The following is a 16,794-nucleotide window of genomic DNA, read 5'->3' as shown; positions in this document are numbered from 1 at the left end:
AAAAAAAAGGTAGAAAGAAGGAAGCTGGCTGAACCAATTTCTCATACGGACCGTTCGACCGTTCGGGCGTGTCAACGATGTGAGTACAGGAATGGAGGGACGGAAAAGGTGAGCACGGGAGTGCATTAGAGAGAAGATACGCAGAATGAAAAGGCACATGAGAGACATAGTTGATTGAAGAGACGCAGAGCATAATCGGTTCTGTTGAATACAGGCAAAAGAAAAGGATATTTGTGTGCGTTTGTTGTGAGGGCAAGAAGGTCAGAGGAGAGCGACCGTTATTCTAATGAGAGAGAGTGACTAGGAAGACAGAAGAGACGGAGAGAGGGAAATATGAAAATACGTCATTTCTGAACTGATCGCCGGAAATGATTGAAATATTGCGCTATAGGTGAGATCTTTATCACAGAAAGCGAAAGCTAGACATCCAAAAAGTAAATACCTTCGGCGCTCTTTTCTCCTGCGAAACGAGCGAGCTCATCGTTTTGCCCACAAGGGTGCGGAAAACTTTTTCTTTCGGTTTTTTCGCCGAAAAGGGAGAAAAAAAAATGTGTGATGAACAATTCGTGTTTGTCTTCCAGCGATCAGTGTGACGAAAAGAAAAACTGAGAAAACAGCTGGTTTCAGTATTCAAAAGATGTATTGTTTAAATTTCACTGTGAAATAAAGAAAACACAGTAGGAAACGACTGAAATCTGATATTTTTACGTTAAAAACTATAAAATTGAAGAAGTTGGGATTATTGAAAGCCACTAAATAACAAAAAATCGGGAAAAATCATGAGAGAAAAGAAAAAGAAAAACAAGAACAAGAAGAAAATGAACAACACGCCGCCGGAACAGTAGCACGTTTTAAAGCCGCACTCACATTGATATGCAAAGGGTCTCGACGCGATGTCAGTGAAGGTACGTTAGGGAGAAAGTTTTAAATTCGCGATCGATATCGATTAGGTCGGCAAATATAATTGCGTATGTATTTAGATAAAACTGAAAAAAAACTATTAACTCATCTGAACAAAAAAGAACAAACACTACAACAAAAAAACGATCGGTTCTTTTTCTCACTTTTTGTCACTTTTTGGGCGAAAAAGAAAGCCTAAGATTTACTGATTACCAGTCTTTGCTTGAATAACCTTAAATTTTGGAAATCTAAACGTCATTATAATGTATTATAATTTATTTCAAATGATTTTTCATATGTGATTTTTTATATGTTTTCAAATTATTGTTACGTTTTCAAGAAAGAAGCTCAGAAGTTTTTTTTGGCAAAACTTCATGAGCCTTAAAAATTTACAAAAGAAGCAGCAGAATCGGCTTAATAAAAATTTATTGTAAAAACGTGCTTTTGGTCGAAACACATATAATGTCAACTGAAATCTGAGAATTAATTTCAATTACTCGTTTATTTTTGGAAGTACGTAAATCACCTCATACAGTAATCTTAACCTGACCAGCTCCTTTTGTGCTTATTATTTTGTTCCAAATCAAATTCGAAATAGAAGAAAAATGTACCTGAAAGGGGACCGTGAGATAACTGAGCGATGCTTAAAACATTTGTTAAATTCGAAAAGTACAAAGTTTTAATCAAAAAACAAAGATACAAAGTTTTAATCAATTAACGAATCATAATTATTTTAATCAATTATAAAAATGTCTTCCACGTTATCCTACATACCGTCAATTTAATTAGCCGAAACAATCACAACTTGTTCTCTTCTCTTCTCTAGCACTCTATTTCTGATTTCAATGTAGAAGACATCAATCGATGTCTCTTCTTATCTCTATTTCTCTTCTTTTTCTAATATTTCCACATTCATCTAATCCTTCAAGCTCTAATTTTCTGGATATTGCCAGTACTTATCAAGCAGTTGACTATGGTATTGCAACTGATCAACATCAACAATGTCTGTCTTGGAAGTTATGGTGGAAAACTCAGAAATCATTACATGATCCATCAACAGCTGATATTGATTTATTAGCAATAAGAAGAGCAGAAGTTTGGATTAGGAATGAACATGATGCGGAGAAATATGATGTTCCCGTAGAATTGTTGCAAAATTTCACGGTTTGTATAATTTTGCTTCGACGAGGTCGAATGTTGGGATAAGTTCGCAATTTATTTTGAGAAACAAAAAGTTTATCGCTTATAAGTCGTATAAGTGGGTAATATTTTTCGATTTCTTATTTTTTAGAATAGTTGTCAAACTACATTTTCGCAACGTATTATTATTTTTGAAACATAATACTAATCATCTAAAAATTAAATCAAACGTTTCGATGGATTTTTCAAAATTTTCTTTTTTTTGGTCGACTTCCAAAAACTATAATGGGTGAAAACCGATCCCTTTGTATTTTATTAACAATTTTCAAATTCTTTTTTGAAAACATTATTTCAATATTTGAACATTTTATTAACGTAGTAGTAATTTTAAATATTTTCCCTACTGGCGCTACTACACATTAATGGTGAAAATTAAACAGGCAGCTTGTAAGCTCAATTTTCAAAAGTTTTCGTATTCAATAATAGAAGGAAATGAGATACGTACAGTTTCAAAAACGTATACAATATAACAAAATCGTTTAAAATATTTGAATGTTTGCAGACAATCCGGATCGTCTTCAGAAATGTTTGTCGTCTTCTTCCTCGGGTTCTTCAAATATCTTCACCTCTAGCAGCCCGACGAAGCCGAATTACTCTCGATGCACTGTGTCAGACGTACAACTATTCGGATCCAGAAGTTCAAGAACTTGTTCTTAACAACTATGAAGAAGCACAAGAAAATGCAATTGGAATTGATCAACTCTTGTTTCTCGATCATCAATCGGTGATGATTGTTATGCCAGCTGCATGTAACTCTAGTAATAGTGATGAAAAGGAAATTTCAAAACAATATTATCTAGGTGATAATGATGATAAGGAAATTTATTTGAACTTGATTTCAGAGAAATACGGTGATTTTTCATTCAATGTGAGCAATTTGAATATTGAGTTGGATAAACTTCATGAAATGGTTCACGATTTCAAACCATTGGATCAAATTATGAAGTGAGTTTGAAAATTGATGTAGGGTCATCTAATCGTGGAGGTACAATATATGTAGCTACCTATATTCCTCTGAAGAATAATAATCTTTCCAGGGCTGCAAAATCACAAAGTTAAAATAGCAAATAGTACTAATTGTAAGTAATTTAGCATTGAAATGTAAGACAATTGAACTTTTTTTGCTAATATTTCATGTTAACTTGTAGTGTTTTTAAAAAATGATGAAATCATCAAAAATTATCAAAAACCTTCGTAGCAACGAAAAAAACCGGATCGTCCAGAATTTCGGAAAAATTTTCTGTCGAGTTTCCCAGCCATTCTCATTTGATTGAGCGTAGAAATAAGATATCTGTTTCTCATTTGAATTTAATAGCTTCTAAAAATATAAAGTGACGAAAATTGAAAAATTTACAGTCAAAACCTTGGACTAGACTACCAACGGCCTCTTCCATCATCCACAATTCTTCCATTTTTACGAAAAATGGAATATGATGCACGACAGCCTCCAAGTCTTCATGTTGATGATACTGTAACAGTTAAAGTTGGAATTGCAGTTCAATCAATGAGCAACTTTGAGCTCTCTACAATGGTGTTTTTATTTTGAGAATTTGTAAAATTAAATTTGTTTTCTAGGATTATGACCTTGATGCTTGGGTCCGAATGTCATGGATTGATCCTCGCCTTCGTCATGATCTTTCTCGCCCGATTCTTGTCAATGATTACACTTTTCTGAAAATGATTTGGAGACCGGATCCAATTTTCACAAACTCGAAATATTCAACATTTCACAAGGTTACCTATCTCAATTTCTATTTATTTATTTTCCCAGATGGGAAAATATTCATGGATATGAGAGTTTATTTGAAACCAACTGCTGCTCAAATTGTTCTATGCAAATATCCACATGATAATCCTGCAGTTTCACTGAAAATTAGTTCCAGTAAGCTTCATGCATTTATTTAAAGAAATCGATACATGTTTTCAGTGGGGTTTACACAAGATGTTGTTAAACTTGAATGGTTTTCTGATACAAACGATGCAATTTGGGTATGTACTTGTATTACATGAACTAATAACTTTCGAATTTAATTTTTCAGATCGAGAAAAACGTGAAAATTCCTGAATTGAGCATTCGACATTTGCATCCAGACACATGCAACGGTGTAAGAAAATCTGGAGTTTATTCATGTCTAGAAGCAAAATTCTACATGCATCGAGAAGTTGGTTATCACATTGCAAATACTTATATTCCTACAGCAATTTGTGTGGTCTTCTCATGGATTTCAGTATGGTTACCCGAAGAATTTGTTGAAGGTAAGCAAATCAGAATACAGTATTTTATGAAATTAGCAGGAAACATTTAAAATTTCAAACCAACTATAGGAGTTACTGTTGAAAAATATATTTCACTGCCATAGCTAAAAATATATGTATAGGAAAGAGTTTGTTTTTCAGGTCGAATATTTGTTTCTCTCACCGTATTTCTGACACTTTCCGCTGAAAATAACTCAGCAAAAGAAGAACTTCCAAAAGTTTCTTACGTGAAAGCTATTGATATCTGGTTCGGGTTTACTTCCACTTTTGTATTCCTGACAATGCTTCAAGCTCTCGTTGTGATTTCATTGGAGCATAACAGTAAACGACTGGTGAGTACTGATATATAACAGTTGATAAAATTTCAGTTTAATTTTTATAATTACGCACTTTTCAGAGACTAAAGTTTGAAAACAATCTTGACGGATACAGTAAATATCAAATGACAAAATCAATGCTTCTAAGTCGGTATTATCATCGAATGGCTCGTCAGATTGACACATTTTGCAAAGTAATGTATCCAGTTATTTTTCTTCTTTTTCTTATGTTTTATGTTTTTGTTATCACGCAAGGAGATGAGAGAAAGTGTATTAAAAATTGAATAAATGTGTATGAACAATTTTTAATATTTATAATATACACATTATCTTTTACCAAATGGTCTGTTCATGTATCCCAACTTAGCACCAGCCGGTTCAACTCCTCCGTACATCGAGCCACCAACTGAATAAATTGGGGTGTCACCTTCTGATGAATCAGGAAGTACATGAAGATATTGTCCCATTCCCTAAAAAATTGAAGTTCTGAATAGAGAAACTATCAAAAAAAGTTACTTGTTTGTTTCCGTTGGCGGTCATTTCAACCATTGAATAGTAAGGACGAAGGATACCAAGAAGGTCGGAATCTCCTCCACCGACAAGACCTCCAACCTGAAAACATGTTTAGCAAACAAAATACATTTCGTATGTTGAGTTTTGTTTTATATTCCAATGGAATAACGCTCAAAACATTATCCTTCAATAGAATATCAGTAAAGACCTACGGGTAAATTCAAACTTATAATTCAAACTAAGCTTTATCAACTGTTTGTCGACTTTGGATAAAAAAATTATAGCTCAATTATAACAATAAAACACTCCAATCTTATTAAATCGAGAGCAAAAATATGGAATATTGCTAAAAAATCAGCAGAAACATGAGTTTGAATTTACAGTACCTCTTGAAGGCACACAATTTTTTAAACGTCAAGTAGTGTAAAACTATAGCGCTGTATATGGAACATAACGGGAGCACCATCCCTTCAAGATATTTTGTCACAATAAGTCACAATCAAGAGCTAGAAAATTGTTTTCATAAACACCTTAGGATACCCCATAATTAGCAGGTCATTCTAAAAATTTTCCCGTCTGTTGTCATCTATACTAACTTGCAACTAACATCCAGGTTATTCATACCCTATAATTTACAGTTGTATTCACACCTCATTCACGTAAGTGTGAATATCTTCAGACGATTATTACAGGTAGAGGTGCACTTGGGTCGAAAAGGGTCGACCCGCTTCAACTTTAGGCAGCATTTGCAGCGAACCCGATGAATAAAATGTCGACCCCGAATGAAAATTTTACCAAGGAGGTCATGCTATATTAATTTCCATTTTCAAAATTGTGATCGGACTATTGGTTGAGCTACTGTGAATTAAGCGGGTCGACCCTGTTCGACCCATGAGCACCCCTAATTACAGGAACTCACTTCATCTAGATCCTTCATTCCTTGTTCACTATATCCAAAGTTATTGTCTTTTGTAACATCTTGCTCATCGGATCCAGAAAGTGAATGTGTTCGTTTATATTCTCGTGGGATAAATTTATCCATCCACTCATTATCAACCATTTTCATTAAGCTTTCGTTTGTTGTTTCACTTTCTGAGGATCGGGATTCTGGAGATTTAAATTCTTGTTTTGAAATTGAAAATGTACTGATTTCAAAAAACACATACAGTTTTTCAAGGGGGTTACCAAAAACAACGGCTTTAAATTTATTTTTCAAACCTGAATATAGTCGAAGTTAGCAAAGTTAACGCTAACAAGACTAACAGGTAATTTCATGTCTATAGCTCTACGATTTCGACCACGTTTTTTTCATGAATTAAAAAAATAAATTTTTATGTATTCTGGAAAACTTTCAAAAATTGTCTTGTAACAGTGACAATTAGCTCTAAATATACTCAAAAATACAGTATTTCTTAGTGACATAATGAAAATGTTTGAAAGTTTGAAAACATTTCAGTCAACTTTTAGGCAAAACTATGATATTTAGTTGTTCTAGAACCGCGAGGATTTATTTTTAACATTTTCGCTTGGTGATCAGGGCAGCATTAAATAAAAACGTTTAAAGTTACCAATGACGCTTGAAATTGCCAAAATTGAGAACGCAGAAATAATAATACGCATGCTTAATTCGTGAAATGTGATAATGATTCTTGTGATATGATAGCCAAAAGGATAAGTCACTGGATGATGGCCTCATTTCATTCCAGTTTCTCTTATGTTTTATCATTGTTCGATATGAACCTTGAACTAAACTGAACTGTCAATGAAAACCGGATTATGAGATACTTCAACTGAACTAGTGAAACCAGGTATTCTCAAGAATTGAAAAGATGCTTCAACGATTTAAATGACAAAACACTTAGTTCCAGAAAGTGTGAAAATGTGCAAACCCCCGAAAAAGGAAACGACAAAAAACTCGCCGCAATCTCTGTTTACTCAATGTTTTCTCACTTCCGTGAAATGAATTGTATATTACATATTTTCTCACAATATCGGTATTCGAACCCGAAAAGAATACAGATGTCTTTCTTCCTTCCTGTTGCTCGGGACAGGTGCATGCCATCTTCTTTATTCTCTCAATAATGGAATTAGTGTTTTGTCGGGAAAAGGAGGTAGAAGGAAAGGGAAATGGCAGAAAAGTGACAACTGGAGAGAAAAGGATTTGTGAAATATGAACGGGCGACGAAAACCGTGGAAACGTTATGGAAAACTCAACACTTTTTTTTTGGTTTTCCTGATGTGGCACATAGTGTTCATAAATTCTCGAGTCTCTTGTTTTCAATCATCTTGAAGTGGATTTAGCAGGGTACTTTTTCTATTTAATTTATTTCAGTACACTAAGTTTTTTATATTCTGATGTCAGATTTCGCTTGATTCAAAATCATTTCTCAATTATATCATCTAGATTTTCCCACTTTGCGTTAAAGCCTTTTGCAACTCATTGTAATTACAAAGCAAAACAAAAGTGAAAATATATTAACACTCATTTTTATGAACATCAAGAAAATTTGTTTGTAGCCTGTAATTGAATTTGGAAAATAAAAACTTTGAATCAAAACGAATCTCTCTCACTAGTTTAAACTTGAACTATTTTAAGTTAATTTTAATAGAGAACTACATCTGATTAAACGAGAGTTTTTAATGGAAAGTTGGTTCGGTGAAAAATGAGAAAGTAACACTAATACTCTCACGCTCTATTGATTGTTGGCTCACTGTTATCAGTGTGATCAACTTCGTTGACTTAGCAAACTTTTTTTTTCTCATGGTAAAAAAAGAAGGTCGTTAAACTCATTAACATTTGGATTGTCCACTAATGATTGAGAGTTTTGAACTCTCTCCCAAGTGTAAAAGTTCAAACTGGATGTAGGAAGGCAAAGTGCAAGGTAGTAAAAAGAAAACAACTATTTACCGATTGAAAGAATCTTACTGAAAATATATTAATTTTACAACTAAACAGTTGATAAGGCAAAGTATCAAAGTACATTTTAAAAAAGCTGTTACGTGAACAAAGGTTTTTTCTCTTTTTATAAAAAAAACTAGGTATATCAAAACAGTAGAAACGGGAGGAAAATTTTCAAATTCCACACTTCGGAATGACTGAAGTCCAGTAAAAATATATATGCCCGTGTTAAGAAACTTTTTGCAAATCTCAATGTTTTAGGCGTTCATTTTTCCATTCCCTCAATAAACATTATTTGGAAACTTAAAATGTAAACTGCATCTTCAGTGTATTTACAGCAATATGACACAGTTCCTCGCCATTGAGAAATTATCAGTCTATTATAAAATTTTTTTATTGATTTTTTTCAGAATTAGGTTTCAATATGGCATACAACATTCAATACGACGTTAGTATATCTCAATATCTCCAAAAAAAATAATGAAGTAGAAAAAACTCATACAATTTTCAATGAGACATAGACATATACAACCTTAAATTTAAGATATTATCACAAACATACAATTAAATGACGACGCCGATGGTCTCACCTTATGGTGCAGTTTTATCTGAAAAGAAATTGAATTTTGCGAAGGATTGAGCTGTTTGTCCTTACGGTTTCTATTCAAGTTATTTCGCTGCCCCTTTGGTCTTTTTTTAGTCTGTTATTCTGTTGGCAACATAATTTACCAAAAAGAACAACACTCTCCAACACTAGTCAGAATTAGGATAACTGAATAATTTGCCAACTTAGGTACTTGTGGAGAAATCACATGACTTGAAGTTTTTTTCTTGCTAGCTGAGTTTATTTGGGAGTCTAGAACTCGAGATTTTCAAGTAAAGAAATTAGGCTTCTCCTACGCATTCTCAATTTCATTTATAATTTTCAGCTGGTAGCACTTGATTAAAATGGGCAATTAGGTTTCAAGTATTTCTTCTCTTTTTTTTCGGTTTCCATACCTCTTCCCCTCCGATACCTCGATTCTGTTTGCCCCAGTCTCCGCCCATGGCATCCAATGAGGTTGGTGGGCGTGTCTATCGGGTGGGACAAGCAGGGCGAGAGGCTGGACTGAAGGCGCACGGGAGACACGCACACGGTGAACGATCCTCCACAAGCACTCATATAAGAGGTAAATGAGCTCTAAGAGATTCTCTCGGTTTACTTGAAGGGCCACTTTGGCCGTCCTCTCCATGACTTTTCAAGTTTTTAACTTAAGTGAGTTTTGAGTAGTTTTCGGGACGGACGCCACTTCCATCCTCCCCTTCACACCCCATCCTTCACATTTAGCGCCCCAATCGAGGCACTGGAGCAGCAGTTTCAATTCTCTGTTTCCAAAAAATAATGATAGAATCTAGAAACCTATACCATATTACCTCAAACTCTAACTTGAAAAGTCATGGTGAGTCTTCTATTCATTCCTTTTATTTTCTTTGTATTCTAATATGACATTAACTTTAGAATCCCAGTTTCTCGCCTTTAACTACAATTAATTTGTAGAATGTCTTCTGGATCATCCAATTCCTCCACATCAGCCCCTAATTCTGTCACACCAACTACTGATGCTTTCTCAACTCTCTCCATCTCAGCACCGGCTACAACTGCAGCACAAATGTCTTATTTTGCCTTCCCTAATCAATATCCACATGATTTCTCAAGGTATGCTTTTAATTTGAGGTAAATTCTGGATGTATGATGATGGATTATATGTCCCCCAGATGTGGAATTATTCAACATCAATGGTTTCTAGCAAATATAATTTATTTCGATTTAGAATACAAAAAAGTTCAAAAAAATCCAATTAATTAGTTAATTCACGAATAATTTTAGCAAACCTGAATATTTCTTCAGCTACAACACAAGTGCGGCCTACGCCACCGCTCCTGAATACAAAAAAGTTCAAAAAAATCCAATTAATTAGTTAATTCACGAATAATTTTAGCAAACCTGAATATTTCTTCAGCTACAACACAAGTGCGGCCTACGCCACCGCTCCTTACCCAATGGCAACGCATCCTCAACTGGCCAATTGTGAGTTTTTTTCTTCAAATTCATCTTCTCGACTTTTCTCACTTTCCCGTTCGCAAATAATTACAGTCCGGTCAATTCAATTGAGTTGCGCGCTTCGCATTTTTCGCAACAATTATTTTATGTCTAGATTCTTTGGTTTATTATTTAGATTATTATATAACACATACATATATAAAACAAGCGTGCGCGATATAATTGACATATACCCGAGCTACAGTAGGTCTGGTCTATGAGTAAAAAAGGTTCCCACACTAGCTTTTTCCTTTCTCTTAGATCTTTTTTCGCTTCTTCCTGCAAAACATATAATCCCTTTCTGCCGGTGGTGCTAAATGTTTGTCTTTCCAACGAAACTCGTCCTACAGTACCTCCCCTTGGTTGCCACAACATTGGAAATGAACAAGTTTGCCAACTCAACTAACTACGTCTGTCCCTTATTTTCCTTTGTTGGACAACAAACAACTAACACCATATTGAGAGGTGATAGTAGGGGTTCAATGAAGTTGCGTCGGAAGTGACGTAACATCAGTAATCTACAACACCTACTTGAAACCGTGAGAGAATTGCTTCCAAAACTTAAAGGCATGAAGGTCGTGGTACTGTAGACGTGAACATGTGACAAAACTAGTTGGTGGAACTTTTAATTGTTGGAAGGTCAATGGCGGAAATCATAAAAAGGAAATCTGCAAAAAATGTGAACTCCGAATTGAAAAATTGCAGTAAGGGTCCAAATCAGATATCATATTTTCTGATAAGTATTTTAGAATGCCAAAAATTTATTTTCTATTATATCTCTACTTAAAATAATTTACATTGTCATTCTATTGAACAGCTTTGACATCTCATATCTGGGTGGTTTTTTGTTTTATCACAAAATTATCAACTTACAGTAAATGTCATTTTTCATATATAGTTTCGTACTTAGTTATTTTTTATAGCTTTAAAAACGAGATTTAAGTTGTCAAAGCGGAGCAATTAAGTACAATTCTGACAAAAAAAATACAGTAGTTGATACCGTATCAGTTTTTAGCTTTAAACCAAGTTCACTGCTGAAAACTTTTTCAAAACTTCCAATTTGATCTGAATTTTTATCTTTAAATGTACAGGACAACCTAGATTCAGTTGCTGGCAGCTTGTCTGCCAATTCTCAGCAATTTGTTTAGTACGCCACGGGGAGTCTCTCTCGAATACTCAATTGTCTGGTAAACGGACCATATTTGTAGAAGAGTTTGCTGTGGTGCCATTTTTGTATCGTAGTTAAGACAAGTGTTAGCATACATTGACACGTGCACGCATGTGTATTTTTCTTATTGTTTTTATAAGGGACTACGGAAATTGTCGATTTCCTGAGACTTCCGTTGAAGGGCAAATTATCGCGGATCTTATTGCCATGATCCTATTGTATTTAGTAGGCATAAAACAATCACTATTTATTGCAGTTAATCGCTTCCAAACCAATCAGCTGAATTTGGGACTTACGACACAGCAGAATATGATGATATCACGAAGAAAGCGACGTGTTCTCTTCTCACCTCAACAAGTTCACGTCCTGGAACGCAAATTCCAAATCAACAGATATTTGAGCGCCGCGGATCGGGAAAACCTTGCGAAGAGTATTAACTTGTCGGCAACACAGGTTTGAACTTTTAATTTAAGCTAATCATTTGCGATGTTTCTTGTTAGTTTCTCACATTTGCCGTATTCAGGTGAAAATCTGGTTCCAAAATCAACGCTACAAGTGCAAGAGACAAGAAAAAGAGAAGAAAATGGATGGTGGATGCTATCGGGATAGTGACAGGGACACTGATTCAGACAGAGACAATGATAGTAGTGGATCACTTGGAAGTTCGATGTCTGGAATCAAGAAGGAAGAAGATGAAGATCGGAAACCATTCATGCCATCAGCAGTTTCATCTGATACAGCTTGTCTTCCGGATATCTCACAACAAGCATTCCCATATCAGGTTCGTATTTTAGATTTGTTGAGACTTTCAAATCACAAAATCGTGTTACAAATAAGATTTTGTGACGGTAATCCAATAGGATTAACATAGGGAATCGGATCACACACTTGTGACTATCTCTCTATTCTAATTCAATTTGTTCCGTTATGATGTGGTCTCATCACCTGGAAACAGATGCAGATGCACAAATGATTTTTGAAGGACCCACTTCTGACTGCAGCTGTCATTTTCCACTTTTGAATCACAGGCTTATGAACTGTGCAGTTGTTTTTTATATGGCTATCGTTAGATGACAATGTTCAACTATGTTTTTTTTCCAGATGTACCCTTCGAGTTCATATATGCCTCCGTTCTTCGCATACCAAGCACCTCCTGCAAACTATCCTCCGTCTACATACAATTTATCGACATCAGCATTTCATAACCTTTAGCTGACATTCAACTATGCTCAATTTTTTTTTTAATTTTCTCAATTTCAATCTAAAAATCTCGTGACTCTTCTGTTCTCTTTCCTTCCCCAATCCTCAATGAGCTTCTCATTTTTTTATTCCAAAAATTGAAAAATCCCAACACTAAACTGGTATGTATTTATATGCGTTGTTGCTATATTTTTGATATTATATAATCTTGCACAATAAAAATAATTTTAAATTTAAAACTTTGTTTCATTGATTTCAGAAATAGATGTCGCTTTTACCGTAATCATAATGACAGACGACGTGCCATTCTCTTCCTATTCATTGGGATGAATGGTGATGAACATGAAGAGGCGCACGCATGTTGTATAGAAAAGAAAATGCGTAGTATATTGTTTTGTAGAAAACTGAATGGAGGTACTTGAACAAGACGTCGACATCCAAAAAAAGGAAGAAGGAAAAGAAGGAAATGAAGATGTCAGACAGCAATAGTGACGCGATGAATCATCCACCAAAAATTAGGAAGATTTTCAGAAAACATGTTTTCAGATGTTTTTAGGTGGTGTTCACATTGTTGCACAAGCTGTGTACTTCTCGTGATAACTGCTTGAGATCATATAGAAACGATTTTTAGTAAATTACTTTTGAAGCAAAATTAGCATTACAGTTGAAATAATTTAATTTGCAATTGGAAAAATAATCGATAACATTCTATTTCATAATTTATTCCATGTTTTTCCAATTTTTCCAATTTGCAGTTCTTAAAAGGCAAACTTTTTTTAAAACTGACTTTTAAAATGTATACTTTTTTCCAATATTGTACATATTCCAAAATGAAATCGCTTTTTTATTTTTCTTGTAAAATTATACACCATCCAGCTTTAATCCTGTTTTTGTAGCAGAAATCCCATTTTTCAAGTTCATGTCTTCAACTGACACCTTTGGTATGCACAGCCGGATAATCTACAGCTTGATGACAGACAGACACGTGTTGCGTCACCACCTGCACACATACAAAGCTCCCAGAAGAAAGGTGTGAAAAGAAAGAGAGAGGAAGAACACCGTGACTTTTTATCCCTAGTTTGGCTCTATAATTAAACGATTTGCGAGTTATTACGTAAAAGGATATGCCGACGGGAAGATGAACCAACCAATTAGGGTCATCACATGTTACCGTAATATGCATAACAAAAAGGTGTCAAAGAAAATTTATATGGGCATTGTTGAAAAGAGCAGAATTCAGGTAGCATTCTTTTTAGAAGTAAATTAGTTGTCCACTTTTCATTTTCATTTTGACAACCGTATCTTTGGTAACAGATAAAATTTTCAGCTCCATTTTTAAGATCGATAGTTTCTAGCAAACAGATTGGTAAAATATTTTAAAATTTCGAGTGTAATAGATACTGCTAGCAAGTTCGTGAAAATCAAATATCATGTCCAAAATACCGTATTTCATCTTGTGAAAACTTTGACTAATTCTATAAACCTATTCAAAGTTTGTGGATGTCCTAAAGGAAGTTATGAGCACATTGAAAAATTGCACTGGTGTCCCTGTCGGTACCAGGAGTCTCTATTTGCTCTTTGTGGACATACTTGTGCGTGACTCTGCCGTACCGTAACCCATTCTCACATTTTCACACTATTCCTCCACACCTCTGTAAATGGTGACGGACCTCAGTCAAGTGCTTTTCTTTTTCTTTTCAGGATGAAGAGTGTTCGCTATCGCCCGATGACCAACACTTAACCAAATTTAACAAACTCTACTCATGAACGTAGTCGGTTGTCTCTAAGAACTTCTGGGGACCATTTAGAAAATCACAGGCAATTAGAACAGGAAGAGAATCACATATTGCCAGACGGTTATGTTATTCTCTTCCATTATATTTTCATTTGTGTGATAAGTGCACGGCGGCATTTGTAAAAGGCATAGCGTTTAATAGACAAAGTGTGCCGTAGTGACCTCCGTTCATTATATAGGTTACAAGATAAAAAACAAAAAAGGAGAGAGCACTCAATCAGAAGTGGGGATGAGCACCCGCCGAAACACATTAACCACTGTCGGTCAATATGTGTTTATTGTAAGTGAGCTCCTTTTATGATCAAAGAAATGTAGAGAGGATTGGATTTCTAATTCATTAATTAGACCACACTGGTTAACTTTAGTAAGGTGCAAATTTGCACATCTGTGTGTCGTAAAACTATCAAAAACGTGCACTCTTCAGTAAATATGATATGGCTCAATCCTAGGAAACTTTATTTTGGCATAACTTGAAACCTTTTTGTTAATATTCTAGCGTTGAAAAATTTTCGAGATTCTATGAAATTGTTTACCGTTTTTCTTCTGTGGTATTGCACTGATTTGCTGCCAGATTAGTTGGATTTTGTGAAACTTTTGCTTCATTCTTATTACTCCCAGGGAGAAAATCATTTGATGGATTATTATATAATTATGAAGATAATAAAATAGCTTCGAAAAAGGTTTCTGATCTTGCAGACAAAATTGGAAACAATCTTGAAATAAGGCTAATACGACAAATTCATTGGTTTTCAAATGTATGACATACTCTCCAAAATGGAATCTTAGACATTTAAAGTACCTTAATCAGTTGAAAGCTACAAAACCGAGAGAAAAAAGTGTTAATTTTGCTCATTCCAATCAAATAATTGTGATCCTAGGCTTTGAAAAAGTAGTTACATGTTAAACAACTTCAAAAAGTCACTCAATACAATTCTCGATTCTCACACCTAATTAGTCATCGTATTAATTTCTACAACAGAATTTCATGACCTGACTTGGCCCGCGCATCAATCAATACATATCCGACGCGTTCAGTCCTATATCGTCTGTTATAAAATTAGTCTTCTCATTGTTGGGGGAGACAATATATCTCATCCACTTAATTTGCATAACCTTTACCTTCTCCATTTATAATTTTTTACTACACTTGAGTTAACCGTTATGTAATAAGTGAAAGCAAATGTATCACGTTTCAGATTTCTTCTTTCGGCATATCGATCATAGTCAAAAAAGACAGAATGATATGCCTGGATATGCAGCTCGTTTCCGTTAAGTGTTTGTCTGGCTGGTTACGGTAGCTCTCTCCTCCCATGTGCAGGTGAGGGAGAGAGAGCAGTTTGTGTAAGTGAGAAGAGAAGAAAATTGAAGTGGTTCACATGGGTAATGGGATAAACGGTTTAAGGAAAGCCAAGAAAGTCAACATTTTTTTTGAATTTTTCAATGCTTTACGAAAGTTCATTGATTTGTTTAACGTTCTAGTTATACCATCCAATAGTCTTCTGTCATGGGACAAATTCTCTATATTAGAAAAATTGTCACACATGTTTTCAGAACAGTTTTGTCAGTAAGTCACACTCAATTGATATGCTCACGTGTGAAACCATATGGTGCACGAATACAGGACAAGTATCAATTCTGAAAAAGGTGTGAACCGTCTGTCATAATGTTGCAGTTTCTCTACAGTTATCCACATGTTCCCAACAAACAATATGGAGGCCAGGTGACCATCAGATCAATGGACCATTCAATATATCCCTTCTCATTCAAAAACACTGGGACCTTCATTCAGATTCATTGCTCGTCGCTAGATTTATATTTGCATATTTACTGTTTTACATGTTCCAATTCGTTTAGTAATGATTTTTCGTCTTTCTGATCTACAGTATATCAGAACATGGGACCAAAGACACCGCACCGGAACAAACCAATTTAGCTGATTGAGCCTATCTGCGGAAATGCTCGATTTGGTGGAGGCACGTCCATATAGCTATGTTGTTTAAGACTAATCCCTTTGACAAATAGAATATATTGGTGTCTTCCGTTTACCGCAAAGGGAGTTTATCAAACTCCATTCGCACTAGATCCCTTTCTTTGTTTAAAAAAGTTTTCTCGTGGGGAGTTGGCGGTAGATTTTAAAGAGAGTGGTTTCACTTTTGCAGGTGCTAAAGGGGGCAAATGAGAACGGATGTTTTACAATTGGAAGATACTAATCTGGTTAATAAAAATTGGTTCAATTTCAAAAGGGAGTATCGTCAGTGACAATTTTGTATTACATACACAGTACATACACACTTATAATAGTCCACAATGACAAAGTACCGTAATTATAATTAATGAAAACTGATGGTGAGTAATCACCAATTTTTTTAAATGAGGTTACTGGAATTTCAATTTCAAAAAATGTTTTCCCAATTTTTTTAAGTTGGGAAAATGTAGCTCAAATTTAAAATTGAATTTATTTTGAGC

At 34.8% G+C, this 16,794-nt stretch overlaps 3 protein-coding genes and 9 non-coding genes across 15 annotated transcripts; 8 read left to right on the top strand and 4 right to left on the bottom strand.

The window, feature by feature from the left end:
• The first annotated feature begins 22 nt into the window (after positions 1 to 22).
• F46F3.14 lies at positions 23 to 439 on the top strand. The gene has a single exon (NR_069583.1). It is a non-coding gene; the product is annotated as an Unclassified non-coding RNA F46F3.14 (non-coding RNA).
• A 1,284-nt stretch (positions 440 to 1,723) lies between these two features.
• Positions 1,724 to 4,983, top strand: lgc-44 (Neur_chan_LBD domain-containing protein). The gene is made up of 9 exons (NM_073553.6): positions 1,724 to 2,064; positions 2,603 to 2,900; positions 2,943 to 3,045; positions 3,457 to 3,631; positions 3,676 to 3,982; positions 4,028 to 4,089; positions 4,140 to 4,356; positions 4,498 to 4,688; positions 4,754 to 4,983. Exons 1-9 carry the CDS (start codon positions 1,765 to 1,767, stop codon positions 4,955 to 4,957), a joined length of 1,857 nt encoding a protein of 618 aa, NP_505954.2. The 5' UTR covers positions 1,724 to 1,764; the 3' UTR covers positions 4,958 to 4,983.
• F46F3.12 lies at positions 3,305 to 3,440 on the top strand. The gene has a single exon (NR_069582.1). It is a non-coding gene; the product is annotated as an Unclassified non-coding RNA F46F3.12 (non-coding RNA).
• On the bottom strand, positions 4,931 to 6,845 carry F46F3.3 (the record flags this gene model as incomplete). Of its 3 annotated transcripts, none has more annotated exons than NM_001269421.2 (4): positions 4,931 to 5,143; positions 5,190 to 5,285; positions 6,106 to 6,293; positions 6,755 to 6,845. In NM_001269421.2, the coding sequence occupies 4 exons, from the start codon at positions 6,804 to 6,806 to the stop codon at positions 5,000 to 5,002; spliced, it is 480 nt and encodes a 159-aa protein (NP_001256350.1). The 3 variants fall into 3 exon arrangements, with proteins under 3 accessions (NP_001256350.1, NP_001256351.1, NP_001256352.1); NM_001269422.1 differs by having other exon boundaries at positions 5,000 to 5,143; positions 6,106 to 6,278; positions 6,755 to 6,806; NM_001269423.1 differs by lacking the exon at positions 6,755 to 6,845 and having other exon boundaries at positions 5,000 to 5,143; positions 6,106 to 6,246.
• A 2,373-nt stretch (positions 6,846 to 9,218) lies between these two features.
• On the top strand, positions 9,219 to 12,772 carry ceh-27 (Homeobox domain-containing protein; the record flags this gene model as incomplete). 2 transcript variants are annotated; one of them, NM_001269419.3, is made up of 6 exons in its annotated part: positions 9,219 to 9,254; positions 9,623 to 9,781; positions 10,086 to 10,153; positions 11,590 to 11,786; positions 11,857 to 12,114; positions 12,435 to 12,772. In NM_001269419.3, 5 exons carry the CDS (start codon positions 9,624 to 9,626, stop codon positions 12,543 to 12,545), a joined length of 792 nt encoding a protein of 263 aa, NP_001256348.1. The 2 variants fall into 2 exon arrangements, with proteins under 2 accessions (NP_001256348.1, NP_001256349.1); NM_001269420.3 differs by lacking the exons at positions 9,219 to 9,254; positions 9,623 to 9,781; positions 10,086 to 10,153 and having other exon boundaries at positions 11,643 to 11,786; positions 12,435 to 12,545.
• On the top strand, positions 9,244 to 9,387 carry F46F3.22. Its single transcript, NR_069581.1, has one exon. It is a non-coding gene; the product is annotated as an Unclassified non-coding RNA F46F3.22 (non-coding RNA).
• Positions 12,773 to 13,041: 269 nt separating the features above from the next.
• On the bottom strand, positions 13,042 to 13,208 carry F46F3.17. The gene has a single exon (NR_069580.1). It is a non-coding gene; the product is annotated as an Unclassified non-coding RNA F46F3.17 (non-coding RNA).
• A 1,327-nt stretch (positions 13,209 to 14,535) lies between these two features.
• Positions 14,536 to 14,759, top strand: F46F3.11. Its single transcript, NR_069579.1, has one exon. It is a non-coding gene; the product is annotated as an Unclassified non-coding RNA F46F3.11 (non-coding RNA).
• Positions 14,760 to 14,905: 146 nt separating this feature from the next.
• On the top strand, positions 14,906 to 14,926 carry 21ur-13189. The gene has a single exon (NR_069578.1).
• Positions 14,927 to 15,284: 358 nt separating this feature from the next.
• On the top strand, positions 15,285 to 15,434 carry F46F3.13. The gene has a single exon (NR_069577.1). It is a non-coding gene; the product is annotated as an Unclassified non-coding RNA F46F3.13 (non-coding RNA).
• Positions 15,435 to 15,485: 51 nt separating this feature from the next.
• On the bottom strand, positions 15,486 to 15,662 carry F46F3.7. The gene has a single exon (NR_069576.1). It is a non-coding gene; the product is annotated as an Unclassified non-coding RNA F46F3.7 (non-coding RNA).
• A 294-nt stretch (positions 15,663 to 15,956) lies between these two features.
• Positions 15,957 to 16,168, bottom strand: F46F3.8. The gene has a single exon (NR_069575.1). It is a non-coding gene; the product is annotated as an Unclassified non-coding RNA F46F3.8 (non-coding RNA).
• Positions 16,169 to 16,794: the final 626 nt, after the last annotated feature.

Source organism: Caenorhabditis elegans, chromosome V (assembly GCF_000002985.6).
Source record: "Caenorhabditis elegans chromosome V".
NCBI lineage: Eukaryota > Metazoa > Nematoda > Chromadorea > Rhabditida > Rhabditidae > Caenorhabditis > Caenorhabditis elegans.
This window is presented reverse-complemented; position numbering and strand designations above follow the sequence as displayed.